The sequence below is a fragment of the Schistocerca serialis genome, chromosome 4 (assembly GCF_023864345.2).
Source record: "Schistocerca serialis cubense isolate TAMUIC-IGC-003099 chromosome 4, iqSchSeri2.2, whole genome shotgun sequence".
Classification (NCBI taxonomy): domain Eukaryota; kingdom Metazoa; phylum Arthropoda; class Insecta; order Orthoptera; family Acrididae; genus Schistocerca; species Schistocerca serialis.
In genome coordinates, this window is record NC_064641.1 from 886,635,907 (window position 1) to 886,653,693 (window position 17,787).

General features: G+C 38.3%; 1 protein-coding gene across 4 annotated transcripts in view; it reads right to left on the minus strand.

Moving 5' to 3' along the window:
• The window catches only part of LOC126473555 (epidermal growth factor receptor substrate 15-like 1), a 179,657-nt gene that overhangs the window by 116,453 nt on the left and 45,417 nt on the right, over positions 1–17,787 (minus strand). For all 4 annotated transcript variants that reach the window (XM_050100687.1, XM_050100688.1, XM_050100686.1 and 1 more), the window contains exon 9: positions 197–349. In XM_050100687.1, the coding sequence (XP_049956644.1) occupies positions 197–349 (153 nt within the window). The remainder of the gene's footprint in view (positions 1–196; positions 350–17,787) is intronic.

Here is a 17,787-nt window from a genome sequence, read left to right on the forward strand (position 1 = left end):
ATTCGAACCTGCGACCGTAGCGGTCTTGCGGTTCCAGACTGCAGCGCCTTTAACCGCACGGCCACTTCGGCCGGCTATGATAATTTATCAATGAACAAATTAAATAAGGGGGCTGTTGAATAAACAGGTTACTCTAATGATCCAATCACTTCCTTCTAGAATATGCACACTTAATGAACAAAGAAAGATAACCTACCTGAAGACTTTTAATTTCACCATTTTTAATTTTAATGTCTGCTTCCTTTTGTGCTATATCAGTCTCAAGGATATGTTTTTCTTTGGCGAGTTCCTCTATATCTTTGGTTATCATGTCAAGTTCAGGATTTGAATAAGGCGCATTATTGTTCTCCTGAAAAAGGAAAACAAAATAAATTGAAAATATGTGTGTAACAGTTTTTTCTTACAAAACAACCAATTACTTTTATTAATACAAAAGATTTTATTTTTCAAAATTTTGCCATTAAACACAAATGCACGCTTGTACACGCACAAGTGCCAACACCCCCCCCCCCCCCCCCCCACCCCCACAATTTTAGCAGATTTATGAAAGCATAATAATTCCCTGACAAAACTAATGCCATTTTTCTTACAAAAAAAGTAAATCTTCATTTGTTCAAAATCTTAAATGTCCGAAGGTCCTTCACAGATTGCTTTGAAATTTTGACACAATGTTGCATTCAAATACACATGCGATCTTATACACCTAACGAGGCACTTAAAATACACACCAAACACTGTTACCAAAAATGTTGAAAAGTTCTTGCCCGATATACTACAAATTTTTACATAATACTCTAATGAACATTCGGACAGATGTAGGTGATATTTTTTTTTTTAAGACAAAAGTGTACCACTTTTCTGTTAAAACTTATTGTGAGAAAGAAAATGCTGCATTGTACTCTGCTGTGAAAATGTGCTGCCATGGTTTATTTACTTATGATTACAACACTACAGAATCTGAAGTTGTAATAACAATAAATAAGGCTCAAGGTCAGAGAGAGGGGGTGGAGGAGATGGACCGAGGAATGGGGCAGGAGGTGACAGACAGAGGGAGGGGGGAAGGAGGAGGAGATGGACAAAGAGAGGGGGGAGGAGGAGACTATGATGTATATCCACTTCCCATACATATTTAGCACTCTTGACATATTGCCAGGGTCGGCAGTAAATCAATAAAAACCCAAAACCTGAAACAACAAAATTCCATCTTCCTTCTTACATGCACAGAATACACTGCTTAAATTCTATAAATAGTTAAAACCCCACACCGGGGGATGTGTGCTGGAGAGAGAGAGAGAGAGAGAGAGAGAGAGAGAGAGAGAGAGAGAGAGAGAGAGAGTGTATTTATTTTCATTATAAATATTTAGAAATGGTGTAGAGTTTGAACTAATCTGCTCGCATTTCGGTTCAATTAAGTACAAAACCACAGAGAAAATTTACTGATCCATAGCCCCATAATATTTTTAGTGACAATTTTTCAAGAGTCTTCAGTTAACATATTGTCAACATGTTAAATCTGTGATTTGACTCTAATGTACAATGATTATTTCATGTTAACAACTGTGGGATAACTAGTCCGGGCTCAGCACTCGCTGGTGGTACACCGTGTCCTATACTCTCCATTGCAGCACTTAGGGTCACAAAACAAAATTATCATGCCTGATGATGGGCATGTAAGAGCCTGAAATCGGTCATGGAAAATTAAAAAACCTTACAACTGAATTGATATTTTCAATCTCTACTATAATGCTCAGTTGTGAATGTTCCTTTGGCAAGATTGATTGTTGTATAGTAGTTTCCATTTTATAATTAACAATCTGGTGCCGTTACAAAGTAAACCTTTGACACAAATAACCAAATATGAGGTATCTGTTTTAGAAATAAAACTTCATTTACAAGCTTGTATGAACGGTAGCATAATATACTTGTGAAACTAATGTGTGGATGGAATCATCTTAACTAAAAAAGCAACAAAACCTGTCACTCATTTTAAGATAATGGCACATCTTAAAAAAAGTTCATCTTCTCACAAGTCAATTCTTTGGCAACATTAAGTTTAGGAGATTTTCTAACTGAATTTGACACAATGAAAGTGAAATATTACAATTAACATGAACTCTCAGAGATGCCAATATCTAATTTTAAAATAATCTATATAATGAAAGTTCACAACATATACAATTTATTTATGTGTAATAAGAGCATTCTGACATTAAGAAATCAAACTTTTACATGAACTTCTCCAGAGAAACTACAGAAATATGTTGTGTTAGTAACTGCAGTAAGTTGCACAGAATATGCAGAGGAACAACAGAAGGAGGAAACATAGGAAACAAATGACACTTAATATAAGTAGCCTACTGAAACTCCATTGGTAACCAAATAAAAACAATTGCAATCCAAGGGCATGGAAGACGTGCTGCGAATGAAATGTTTGACTGAACACACTGTTATATTTATTGACGTTTGCCTGTAAACTGCCCAGGTATCCATCAATGAGCACACAATATTTTGCTGCATCAATGTACTTCCTTTTGTACATTTTGCACCATCATTCAGTATCTACTTCCTACGATTTTCTGAAGACGTTAAGAGTAAATATTGCAAATACTAATACTGACAGAGCTTATACGGAAATGGAGTATCCTGGTAAAGATTCCCAGAAGATTGCATTAATCAAGAATTCATGGCAAAAATATTATGAGTGTTTAAATAATTTTTCCCTGAACATTAAGACTGGAAAGTCCGTTATTCCAGAAGCATTAATGGTCTTTGAAGGAACACAAACCAGGTAATATGGACTCATCATCACATACATTAATCTCAGTATTTTCTTAAGCTTTGATGAAAACAAGAAAACAGGAAACAGGATACCCAAATGTTCTGAAATACAAATAATGTGATCATCTGTAATCATTTGCTCATGTTGATCAAATAAGACAGTGAATTTTTATTTTTACATATGCATCTTGACATCACAGCTTGTATGGGCAAGTGCATCTTGAAGGGCTAAATTCAAATAGGCTCTAACTCCAGTCTGTCCAGTGCAAGATTCTTCATCTCTGCAAAACTGCAGCATCCTGTATCCATTTCAACCTGCTTAGTGCTGACTTTTTGCTTGTATCCCTGCTCATAGAATGCACAGTGCCAGATAACCTCCTCCTTCTCTCTTTTGCCAAGGTTAAACTGCAGTGTGTGCACAGCACCAAATGAAATGGAAACAAATGATGTTACTTGGTACTACAGAGAACTTTCTTCTCAAGTTATGTCAGTCATTGAGGAAAAAGAATACATTACCATTTCAGAAGGAGGAAAGAGTTTGTATATAAAGGCCCTTGGGAAGGAAATCTCTGGACAATATATCTGTAAACACAGGAACAGGATTTACAATGTTTACTTTCTTGAAGTTGCGGATACTTCTGAACCTACACTAGTTGTAAGTACCTAATAGATCAATCCATTACATTTGTTTAAATCTATGTCCATAATATTTTAATCTATTCAGCTGAAGTTCTTTAGTGGAACAACAAGAGAATGCAATAGGATAATGTAAATTACATGATGTATTCTTCTGCGGAAACTTCAATTAAAATGCCATCATTGTTAGCTGGCAACTCAAAAATCAATTCAACTTTTCTTATAGATACTGATTGTAACTCAACATTTGACTGTCTCAACAAACTTATCTGCATTCTTGTTGTAGTTTAGTGTCAGTAAAGATAGCACTAAGTTTATGGCACAAACAACTGAGTTAATCAAGATTTACTTACAGTACAATTCTTACATGTTTCTAAACATTTTGCTGGAAACTATAAAAAAGTGAAAACAAAGACTCACTGATCTGAACCTCTTTTCTCCCTTGTCGGTAGCCCAATGTCACCACAAAATTAATTTCACCAAACTGATATCTACTGTTGCCTGAGCAGTTTTAAGGGAAAGAATTTAGGCACTATGAATACAAAGTTCCACCACTTTTAGCCAATCAATTTACCATTAGCAAACACTTACATTAAATCACTTGGCGGCAGTAGTCTTGCATACTACAAGTGTACCCTATCTACCGAGGGAAGGAGGGATTGGTAGCTCTCTGTGAGACAGTCATTTGTTGGGCACTGTACAACTGACAATGTTTTACAATTTGAGCACACATGTGTTTTCCAGGGGTCAGTGTGAGTTGAGTGATAAGTGGATTGCATTACGAGTGGAGACTAGGAGAATTTTAAGAAACAGAGTTATGTTGAATATTACTGGATGTTAAAGGTGAAATAAATATCAATGATAAGTAATCACTAGAAATGGAATGAGGGGAAGAATATTATCTAGAAAATTCACTGGAAAAGGAATTTGTCTTCCTATTTTAAACGGCTCAAGTGTTTTAAAGTGTGGGAATGATATCAAACAGTAATTGTCCCACAAAACATTTCATTCAAGCTTCAGCAATTTTCACAGGGAATTTTCCAGCCTACAACTAACCAAAGTGAAAACAGTGTTGTAAAAGTAGTGCCAAATGCAATTGCAGACTGAACCTTCTTAGATTTGAATTTTATGTCTAGTACACAGTGACTAAAAAGACATGTCATCCATGTGAGTTAAATATAAACAACGTGCATAACAGTAATAAAATGTCAACATAGAAATGGGACTGGTACTAGGCACATGGTCACAGCTCTTTAGCTTCCCCAATTCACCCGTATGTTAGCTCAACCATTAGCAAATCATATCTGGTTGTTTGAAATTAAATCTGCAACCATTAATAAGCATTCATATATATCAATGACAGAGTGGAAATAATAGCTTTCTTAAGTGTTTCTCCTTCATCAAGATTCATGACATCAAGTAGTCCTCAAGCCCACCAACCAGTATATTGCCCTGAACTTAATTCTCTCTTCCAGTGTGTTGTCTGCTACTGAAGTGATATCCAACGCCACAAAAGCCAGAAAGCACGATCTAGCCACGACCAAATGAAGAACAGCTGTAGAAAGCTCTACTATCGCGTTAACACAACATCCCGAGTTATATTGTTTTTTATTTTGACAGATACTTAAAATCCCAAGTATACTCAGACAACTTAAAAACAAACATTGAAAAAATAAAACCCTTCTTGTATTCTTTTCAGTGCTGATAGTTAGGTATTCAGCCACCAGAGAGCATTAAGTCCTAAATTTATAGCCCAGCTATCATATTTTGTTCAAGATGCCAGAAAATATTGACTTTACTGTGTGCAGCTCTGGATACTCAACAACAAAATTTGCACTTTCAGCCTCTGTTCTGTGTTATTGTTTAGGCTGTGATACCAAAAACCAATGGCTATAGTGATTCTCAGTTTGACATTAAATTTAGCAGTTCAGCAAGAGAAGAGTAGTTCACTGCAGACAAAGTGATGATAATTCACCAAACGAGACAGATATACTTACTGTGCTCCGGCCAACTTTTCCAAGATTTCTGTTCACAAGAAACCTTGAAATACATTTAATGAACTACTATACAAATGATGTGATGTGTTATGTGGAGCAAGTAATTGATGATTATTTGATAAAAAGGGTTGTCACAGAGGCAAACAAGTATGCTAAACTGCAACTTATTTCTCAGTGGAAAGACACTACCAGCGATGAAATGCTAGCATTTATCGCTGTTGTATTGCTTCAAACACTGGGATGAAGAACCACTACAAAATGTATCTGACAGAACACCCTATGTTAGCTACACTGATTTTGACAGGTGTTGATTTTTTTCTCTCAATTTCTGATGCTGAAAAACTGCTCCGTTTTCCTGACAATTCTTTGTGCAATCCTGTGAACCTTTCACAACTGAAGCTAAGTACAATCTGTCTATACTTGAACACCTCAACAACAAATTCATAAGTTTGTGCTTGCCAGACACGAGATATACAACTGATGACAGTTTGATGTTCTATAAAGGGAAATACATATGGGTATAGTATCTACCAAGCTCTCCAGAAATGACATGCTTTGATCATTTTGTCACAAGAAACTGTGGTGAAGAATGTGGTAGAAGAATGAGAGAGATGTGTCTATCTTGCCAACAATTCACGATGCTGAAAGAAAAGTTGTGTAGATACGACTCAGACTATTGAAGCCAGTAGCTGTCGCAGTATACAATGACATGATGAGCAAAGTAGACAAGATAGATCAGCACTTGATCTAACAAATTGACTACTCATAAAAGAGGAAAGAAATATAACAAGAAAATCTTTTCCATGTCACAGAATTAGCTCTGTGGAATGCACATGCTTTGTTCAGAAAACAAGGTGGCCAGAGAAATCCTAAAGGGTTCTGTATTGCTGTTACTAAGAAAATTATTTCAAAATATCAAAAAGAGGAATTTGCATCAATAGTAGCAGGTCCTCCATGTTCAACCACCAACCCTATGTGACTGACTGATAAAACATTTTCTGTCAATAATTCCATCCACTGCAAAGAATCATCACCCAACAAGCACTTGGAAAATGTACAGCTATGTTCGGGATGCAGAGAGAAGAAAGGTTAAAAGGGTATCAAGGTACAGTTGTGAAGATTGGTATCATTCTGTGCATTGTTTCCTACTTTCACACTTATCACATGACCATAAACATTTAAACCTATTACAAAATTCATGTTTTAACTTCATATCCACACAGATTTCAGTTAAAGTGCAGTGCACGAGGATTTTATTTACAGCAATCTGCAAAAATTTGTAACTTCTTATGAGTTTTAACAGCTACCTTCTTATGTCTATATGTAATGTCATTCATTAAATGATTTTTTCATCACTAAAAAACTACTATTTTTTGAATCATAATTTGTAATTAAATCAGTATGTTTCATTATACACAAAAGCAGTTTGGCCCGCTGCAACAACAAGGTGGAAACACATAATTTCTCATTATGGCAGGTGGGTTTCAAATGAGAGCAACCTAAGTTTAGGTGGTCTGGCAAGCACCATATTTGCGTGAATACAGGCTGCCTGTAACTATAGGACGCACTAAACTTTTGGCATGAAATTATAGTAAAAAGTTAATCCTGACTATAGACCACACTAAAACTTATGAGAAAGTTCAATCAGAAAGTACTTTGATGTCCTCTTTCTTCTTCAGCTCTTGCATAACTACAATGTAGCTGTTAAATAGGCAGAATATATTTGCTTTGTTAAAATCGCAGTTTCATCTACTCTGCTATTAGGTGGCGGACCATCTCCACCCTTCCACCTTCTCATACACTTGTGTTGTGGAGAAACCGGGTTTATTAGGAGGTACGGACAAAGTAAGGAAGTTGGGGGCAAGAGAGAAGTTGATTTTTGGTTTGTAAGCAATGATGGAAAAGGAGCATGCTAATTACACAGTGAAATTTAAACTTAAATTTAGCAGCCATGTAAAGGAACACAGAAAGCAGAAAGCCCGACACAGATTTGATTTGTAAGTGAAAAGAGACTCCTAAACAGTTCGGAAGTCAGTGTGCATTTCAAGGGCAGAAAGTTCTAATAACTAGATGTGGAAGAAGACTTGCTTGGCTTTGTAATTCAAAATAGGAAATGTGTATATGCCGTTAAGATGGAAACAATTCAAACTGAAGGCTGCAAAATAGCACACAGAAGAACCATTTCGCCAGTAGTATTTAAAGTTTCGTACAGGTGGGGTCAGCAATCTGTGCAAAAAACAATCTGTTCATCACCTAACTACAATTGCGCAAAAACTGCCTCAGACTTATGGTAACAGTCTGATATCTTTTCAGTGTTACGTAATCTGATTTAGACACAAAAATTGTTATTTCCTTTCCCAGACAGGGAATGCAGACAAAATGCGGGTCCATTTCGATAGGCCGAGCAGCACTGCAGTAAATAACATATGGGAACACAGTGTCAAATGTGTGTATATGGTTCTGAAAAGCAATAATGCACAGTGATGTTAAGCATTTTGGCTGATGGATGAAAACTGCCACTGTATGTGGTATTTAATCTCCCCAATGGAGAAGGCTTCCCACCTGGTATCATTGTAAGGGCTTGTGATGGTGGGTGAATGATAAAGGAAGTGGTCCTAGACTGGATTTCAGCAGTCTGGAATAAGCAGCTAGGAGCTCTTCTATGCCCAAAATCAGTGGTCATGTCTGACAGTTTTTGCGGTCACAATGGTAAACAAATGGCACAAAATCTGAAAGAAAAAAAATACGACCTAGTTATTATTTCTGGCAGCATGACAAGTGTGTTTCAGCCTTTATAGAAATTACACAATGAACAAAGGGACTTTGACACCAGGACACTGTTTGCAACATGCTTCTGTGTGAGAAGTGCGCTGCTGGAATTTGGCTGCTTGGCAGTCAATATCAGAAGAACCCGTTGTAGAAAGTTATTTAAAAACAGAATTTCCAGTCATCCTGATGGGACTGAAGATGACCTCCATTGTGATAGTGACTCTGAGCAGCAACCTGGATTGTCTAATGAGAGTCAAGAATCGGATACTGGAGATGCTGACAAGGGAACCTCCCCATCGCACCCCCCTCAGATTTAGTTATAAGTTGGCACAGTGGATAGGCCTTAAACAACTGAATACAGATCAACTGAGAAAACAGGAAGAAGTTGTGTGGAACTGTGAAAAAATAAGCAAAGTATACAAACTGAGTAGTCCATGGGAAGATAAGCCACATCAAGGAAACTGGAAACACAGGAGCGCCGTGGTCTCGTGGTAACGTGAGCAGCTGCGGAACGAAAGGTCCTTGGTTCAAATCTTCCATCGAGTGAAAAGTTTAATTTTTTATTTTCAGTTTATGTGACAAACTCTTATGTTTTCATCACTTTTTTGGGAGTGAGTATCACATTCACAAGAAAACCCAAATCGGGCAAGGTAGAAGAATCTTTTTACCCATTCGCCAAGTGTACAAGTTAGGTGGGTCGACAACATATTCCTGTCATGTGACGCACATGCCGTCACCAGTGTCGTATAGAATATATCAGATGTGTTTTCCTGTGGAGGAATCGGTTGACCTATGACCTTGCGATCAAATGTTTTCGGTTCCCATTGGAGAGGCACGTCCTTTCGACTGCTAATCGCATGTTTTTGCGATGCGGTCGCAAAACACAGACACTAAACTTATTACAGTGAACAGAGACGCCAATGAACGAACGGACAGATAATAACTATGCAAAAATAGAGAAAGTAAAATTTTCACTCGAGGGAAGACTTGAACCAAGGACCTCTCCTTCTGCAGCTGCTCACGCTACCACAGGACCACGGCGCTTCTGAGCTCACGGTCTCCATGATGTTGCCTCTGTGGCCCATGGACTACTCAGTTTGTATATTTTGCTTATTTTTTCACAGTTCCACACAACTTCTTCCTGTTTTCTCAATTGATCTGTGTTTAGTTTATCAAGGCCTAGCCACTGTGCCAACTTATAACTAAATCTGAGGAGGGTGCGATGGGGAGGTTCCCTTGTGAGAAGTAATTGTGCTTGATTTGGGTGAAATTGACAGCCTGGAGTAAATTGGTCCCACTGTGTAATGTTTCAATGTGTTCAGATTTAATGTACTTTTACTTAAATATTTTCGCAAAAGTAACACAAAATTATTGTTATTGTTATGGGAATTTTACCTACATCTTTCAAAACTGGATTTGATTACAATTCAAACAACAGAAAATCCTTTTCATAATATTGTTTGATTCCAATTCTTCATTTGTGTGGCCACAGTGTTCATAAACACTTTACACTTGTTAAGGGTATTGAAAGCGCTAGAAGTGTGGAAGCAGATAGCATTCCCAAATATAAGTGGAAATCAGACAAAAATGCTACAACTGACATGGTTTTCAACAGACAAAATGAAATGCGTAAAGGAAAATATATGCATCTTCAGAAGTAACAAAATGGCTCTCAAATATCTTTAATAATAAATCTGATTTATTCAGTAACTGCTATGTGTATTGTCGCAAATTTAAACCACACCAAATTCAAATGATTTTGAATTCCATGTGTTAAATACATCTGCTTCACAAAGGTATGTTGAAAACGCTGTCATCTACTAATTATGGTTGGCTATGTTGGCTGCACAGAAACAGCTGTCAGTACTGATCACAGTCTAACATAACTGTGTTCACACTACATCTCATTTTTGTTACCCACTGTGATAGCACACGCCAAGCAACCAGCAAGCTACACTTACAAATATGATATCGGATGAGTACGAATAGTATCATCTATATTCATCTGTAACACATTGACGATTACTAAAAATTGGCACAACATTTGTCATTCTTTAGTTTCCTAAGACCCTGGAAGGTATGAAACAGTGCATTACAGGAAACTTTGTTTACGAGTCTCTTATAACAAACAGATATTTACTGAAGAATGTAGTTTTTCTTTAATAACAAAAAGTTAAGACTTGATCCTTTGCAGAAAGACATTCTGTGTCTCCCCAACAATGCGAAGTTTCGTTCGCTACACTTCCAGCCATATCAGTGTATGCAGAACGTAGGAAACCTGTATGGAATGTAATATCTACAGTATTTAAAAAGTATCAAATAAGGCAACATATCTGCATCTGGAGGGAAAACAAAACAGATGCAATGATAAAATGTCAAAAGCAATAAAACTGTTTCCCTACACAGGAGAAACCAATTTCACAACTGTTGCTACATCTGAGACGTAAATGACAAGAATCTTCAATGAATTCACTTTTGAGGCAACAGAAATTACATTTGCAAGAATATTTGTGTGTTAGAAAATTGAGTGAACTGTAGGAACAGGAAAGCCTTTTGACTCCAAAAAATTTTTTTACATGTCAAGCAAAGTGCCTATTGTAATAAGAATAGACAACAACAGAAATATATGCTTTCAATGCATGAAATGTGTGTTTTTATCCTTTTGCTGTCAGTGGAGGAAGTGCAGTTATATACATATTCTAAAGCATTTCTTCCTGAATAAGTTGTAGGTTAAATAACTGAATCAGTGACATTAAGCTGCTTTTATACTTATTTCATAATAATCCATGTTTCTTGGTAATTTCCCAATGCATGCAACACAAAAGTAACATTTATTTCATTAATTAGGTACAAAAACAATAAATAATAAATAGTAACCTTACAATGAATGCGACAGCCTGCTTTCACTGCTCAGAACGCTAATGTCACCCCAGCTGTCAAACTGTAACAGCTTTCACAGTAGAGAGTGTCGTGACTTTATGTATTAGACTGTGGTACCAACTGAAGCCACTCAATTTATATCAAAACATCGATTCACATCAGTCACCGTGCTATGTCTCTTTAGAAAGTGAACAAGTTGTACAAAAAAGATGATGCAGCTTTGTGAAAAAAAAAATTTCCTTTTCTTTTTTCAAGAACAGGTACTGTGTTAAGTTTTTCCAACCCAAAAGTTAAGGTTCACGTCATCTTGAATTGGTATTTTATGATACGAGGGAAAAAATTCTCAATTATAGGTCACGCCATGTTTTTTCAAGCCAAGATTTAGGACAAAAAGTACGGCCTATATTCATGCAAATATGGTACTAAAGGTACTCCACATTTTTGGAAGCTTCCTTTACTGACTTGTTCTTGTCACACACACCCCTCTTTTGCAATAAATGATAGTGCAGTAAAGCATTAATCACAACTACAGTGCTGAATAAGAAAGAGAGATACATGTAGTAACTGTGTGAACTGAGTGCTACATTGTCACATAAACCACGCGAGCAATGGCAGCTGTTTGGTAACCATCAGCTCATTATGATGCTGTTTGGATGAAAACAGTAGAAACTACAATTTGCGTTTAATGGTGTAAGAAAAAGGCTTCTCATTGGCAGTTACAGAAGCTGGGAACAAGAGAGATACGGAAATGACATTTCCTTGCTGGGTAACATTTTGTCTGCTGCACGGTACAGTCTGTAGTTCTGGTGGCTGACTTTCAGACACTTTTTAGCAGCCACAGATTGCTGTGCCTGCAATGTCAAGTTGCTCACCTGCAGCATTTTCTACCTCCAGTAAATACAACTGTTGCACATTCACAAAGAATGGGGCCACTGTGTGCAGGGGAAGGAAACCTTTTGTTACTAGATGGTAGAACTTACCCCCTTGGGTCCCCCCTCCCCAACAATGCCATATGAGAATTTAAAGTTATGAAGGAAGGGAAATGGGCACATCCAATTATATTGCAAAAGCTCAGCTTCTACTATGCAGTTTTATCTGTCAAGATTAGCACCACTTAAGGTATCAATGTGATCAGAATTTAGGACAGTCCAACTGGTCCATGGTTCACGGGTACTTCAGTGTCCCATTCCCAGTGGCAGATATCTCTGAAGGTTCCACAGAAGGTTGAAATGCGTGTGACAGAATACAAGAGCAGTACAGTTAATCTCCTTAATTTCTGTCTTAGGCCCAGAGTTAACATCTATCTATCAGTTGAGCACCAAATTACTTGGACATTCAAATTTGAGCATCACCTCCTAGTACTCTGTAGATAACAAAAGGCAAAAGATACATTGAGAAGACCCTTAGTCCACCTTAACTGCCATAAATATTACTATCAGATATTTTTATGTCTGACAAATGCACATATTTGTTGAATTTAAGCATTTTTATAATTAGGGAATAAGGAACTTTCAATTATTAATGATGCAGAGAAATTAAGGTTAAGATATTTTTGTTGGTGGGATACGGTAGCAAGAAAAATAAGTGGCACTGAACAATGTAATACTAGCTACAATGAGCCAAGTTAGATTAGCAAGGGGTTATTCACGAAAGGATTATATGGATAAGCATCTTTAGAAATGCCAATGTAACAAAACTATTTCAGGATTACAAATTAATCATGACACAGTGTGTGAGCGAAGTTTAGGCAAGCAAACCTTCTTCGACTGTATTTTGGCAAAATGCCCCTAACCTCAGTATTCATTACACACAAAGGCATCAAATTTGGCAGGCATTTAAGTTCCAGTAGTGACTGCTCCAAAACAACCTTATAGATAACACTGACATTCATAGGGGTGGCAACTACAGTGGTGTCCAAAATTAAAGCAACAAAGTGCTATTTCCCATATTATCAGCCTCTGCATGGAAGGCATTCCAGCCAACAGGCAACCATGCCAACGATGACGCCAATGCACCTATGTAACGAGATAGTGTTTGCCAAGTAGTCCCACGTTTACAATGGCAGTGTACACAGTCACAGAAAGTGCAGTATGGTACAGAGAAATCGCCCAACACTCTCTCTGTAGGGAGAGCCACAGAAGGAAGGGAAGCAGGACAGTCACAAACTGATGTGGGCCTGATGGCTTAGTGTGAATCATTCTGTTGTTTCTCAGATGTGGCAACAGTTCCTAGAGATCAAAACTGTATCCCAAAGACCAGGGCAGGGCTGACAAGGTGTGACTTCAGAAGAGAGAACCATTATTTGGCTGTAAGGATATAACAGTACAGCCATAGTACCACATGGCAACCGGCATGTGAGCTCGCAGCATTTACTGGACGTGTTGTGTCAAGGCAAACAGTGTGCAGAAGGCTCCAGCAGAGTGGCCTCTACTGTCTGAGACCTGCTGTATGTCTACCTCTGACGCATCTTCACAGAAGGGAACGTCTAAAGTAGAGTCATCAACACGTCACCTGGATGGTCGAACAGTGGGCCAATGTTGTTTTCACATACAAAACCCTAATGAAATCGTATGGGTGAATCAGCAAGGTTTAACGGCTGTGAGATATTGTGATGAGATCTTGGGATCTCATTTGCGGTTGTTGCGAGGCACCAGCCGCGGTGCCGAGCAGTTCTAGGCGCTTCAGTCCGGAACCGCGCGACTGCTACGGTCGCAGGTTTGAATCCTGCCTCAGGCATGGATATGTGTGATGTCCTTAGGTTAGTTAGGTTTAGGTAGTTCGAAGTTCTAGGGGACTGATGACCTCAGATGTTAAGTCCCATAGTGCTCAGAGCCATTTGAACCATTTTTTGTTGCGAGGCGCTGTGGCCCCAGACTTCGTATGGAAGGTATTGCACTCATGGCATAGCCCGTTCACTCTCCCAATTTGAATTTCATAGAGCATGTTTCGAGAGCACTAGAGAGATGGCTTGCATCGTGTCAGCATCTATCAAACACTCTCCAAGACTGCAGCAGCTCTACAGGAAGTATGGGCATTACTGCCTCAACATGAGACTGATGATATCATTCACAGCATGCCCCATCATTGTCAGGCCTGTATTGCTGCCAGAGGTAGTCACACCCCATACTGAGCACATTAACCACTTGCCAGAATGTGTGTGTGTGTGTGTGTGTGTGTGTGTGTGTGTGTGCGCGCGCGCGCGCGCGCGCGCGCGCGCGCGCGCGCGCGCGCGCGCGCGCGCAACGTCTTGTGACAAAATAAACGAACCTTGAAAAGTTTCCGTTTGTTGCTTTAATTCTGGTCACCAGTGCAGCAGTCACTGCCCCACACACAGTATGTGTATCACTCCCTTCTGATAACTTCTGAAACGGGTAGATGAAAAGCTCTCAGGTTTCCAGCTGGGTGGGTGAGTTAAAATACCATGATGTTTTGAAGAATGTCATACTCACCATCTTCTGACAAAGAGTCGATATACTGCAGAAGTTGTAATATTTGTATTACTGGTGTGCCTCCATCCATGGCTATGGTAGCCATTAATGCACTGCCAGCCATCTGGAAACCTGAGAGCTTTTCATCAATAGCATTTGCTACAAGAGTCTACATTCACTTCAACATAGGTTGTCAGCAATTCTGAGGGCAAATCTTATCTGAATTTACAAAACTGGATGGCATCAATACATCTATTGCTTCCTGGTTGTGCTTTTCCAAAATCAACAGATAAACACATAACCTGAGTCTTTGGAAAACTGATGGTATGCTTCTTCATTACACTATGCCCTGCAAGACAATATCCTTTTTACCATATATGTCTAAAGCTTTGCTACATGTCTTGTAGAACACTGGAATGCACCATGTGTGTCCAAACCAATGCAAGACTTGTCAGTCTCACACAAGCAAAGTAGTAATTTGTTTTTGTCCTTTCTACGAGTAGCTCTTATTTTTGTAGTTCATCAGAAGATGAGTTTGCTGTTTCTCAGCCACAGCACAACTAGCACTTCTGTTCTTTTGCTTCACTTTTGTAGCTCTGTTAAAACACCCTGAGCAGCTGCTTAATATCATAAAGCACATCACTGTTGGAAGATAGGGTTATTATTTGCCGCTCCATTCATAGGTCCATCATTCTAGACAGCCCTCACTCTGAGCATTGCAATTCTCATAACAGAGTGTTGCTTCCTGTAAGGTATTAGGTATCTGTTACAAGACAGAGTTTCCTATATCACACATGTGCTAGGAGTGTTTTTAGTTTTCTCAGTAAGCACCTCCCATTTTTTGACATCAACATATGGTCAAGACTTAACAATTTTCTTTTTCTAGGTGAAACCTGAAACTGCTCCTAATGGCCTGCACAGTCTTCCCGAGAAGCAATTAGATGGCTCCATAAGACTGTTCACGAAATGGGGTCTTTGGTCAGACTGCAGTCAGTGTGAAAAGGTTGGGACGCAAGTAAAGTTTGGTATATGCACAATTATGTTACAGCACAGCATAGATGATGCCGCAACAAACCAGCACAATGAAAAGCGTGGAATATCATCGTTGGTATCTTTGTTAAAATTATTTAATAATGGTGTTCCATGCAGGTCACACTTGCTTGGAGGAAGCACAGATGCAATTTCAATCATTCAGAACAGGTCCTCCGAGATTATGACCAGATACTGCAAGGTACCTACTTTGATTTTACTGAAGTGTAACATTAATTGTACTAAGACTTTATACTTTTTCTACACATTGCAGGTCCAGTGTCAGTCATCAGTTACAACAAATGGAAAAGATAACAAAACTATCAAAGAGAAAATATCAGAAGGCTTCCTAAATCTCCAGCGTGAAATATCTTCTGGTACTATCACCTGGCAAACCATTTATGCATCGACTTCTTCACATGTAGTCATTCTGAAATGTCCAGGGTAAGCTAATAATGTTTGTTTTACATTTTAGTGATTACATTTTTCTGCAATGAAAACTGTCTACTCCAATTTTATCCATAGTGGATGTGTTGAGAAATAGTTTTTCATCAAAGCAATTTTGTCCACATATTCCACACTTATGTTTGAAGGTTTTGGCACAACACATGACTTCATTGCACAAGACATGTCAAGAGTTGGGTAGAGAGATCTGTAGAAACCACCAAATACCTGTAGCAAACAGGGCTGCAGCATAACTTGAAACACATTCTTATGGATTATGAATCTACCTTCATTTTGGTCCAGCATTCCTGAATTACTCCATCAATCCAAGAAGTGTCACATCAAAACAGGTTATGGCTGTGAGCATGTTTCCTTTCATTCTGTGTAGGACCTTTGACACAAGGTTTCTCAAAAACTTTTAGGATCAAAATGACACACATGGTAGAAAATCCTAAACAGAATACTTTGAGGCAAGGAACAAATGGTCAGAAATAAATATCTGGTTCACTACAATGACAAATTAACATGTCAGGAGTATTTATGTACCAGTGGTACAGAAAACTTATAGAAATTACATAGCAAAGGACAGAAACAAAAGATGCTAAGCATGACTGATAATTCTGGACCCAAAAAGGGGTGTTTATACCAGTGTATTCATATTATGATTCTCAATCATTCTACATTAACCATGTGGCCAATAACTGAAAGTTTATACAGAAACTTCCTGCAGCATAAGGAAACCAAGAACTTTTAAGCTAAGGATGTTTCAATAAAATGCATTGCTCTCTCTACAAGAGAGAGAGAGGAACACTGCATCGAATGTCAACTGGGAGGACTACATTTTATTTGTTCACAGTTGTAAAGCAATCTGGCTATTTTGCAAGACATGGAGTATATGCCACATTTGCTGTGATTATACATAATATATTATAGTGAACATAATTTCATGGACAATTCTTGCTTCCCTGGAAGAAATATATATTATATGTTAAACAAGCACAGTTCCTATGACTGCTATTTTGTAGTTATCTTTCAGCTCAAAATCAATTGTTTGATGTGACTGACGTAGCCTATACAGAATGGCTGTTTTGCAGAGACCAACTACAGTCGAAGATAGGAAGTGCAGTGTTAAAAATGCAAGTCACACAGGCTACGAAAATGTTTGTTACTAATTAGAATGTTGTGACTCTAAGAATGCACTTAACTATTTTTGAAATGCTGTTGTCATAAATTATGAATGTGGCAACAGTCTCATTTGCTGTGGAAGAAAATTTCCCTGAAGAGGAATGGAAAGCCATTACTGATGTTTAAACAAGAAGTACATTTCAGGCTTGTTTCTTAGCACAGTATCCTGACTTTCACACACGAAGTGGATGTATGGGAGCTCTGTGTTGATCTTGTGAAGAAGTATGTTAGATGATGATGATGATGATGATGATGATGATGACGATGATGATGGGTTTGTGGGGCACTCAACTGCGTGGTTATCAGCACCCGTACAAATTCCCAATCTTTGTTCAGTCCAATCTCGCCACTTTCAGGAATGAGGATGAAAGAATGAGGACAACACAAACACCCAGTCATCTCGAGGCAGGTGAAAATCCCTGACCCTGCTGGCGCTGAGAATCGAACCCGGGACCCCATGCTCGGGAAGCGAGAACACGACCGCCAGACCACGAGATGCGGACAAGTATGTTAGAATACATTATTGTAATGGTGGTGGTGAAGGTAATGAACAAGAAGTGGATTTACTTACAGCGAATTTTACTGCAACTATATAAGGACTTGACACCATTAACATATATTTTTCTTCAGTTGTTAGTTCT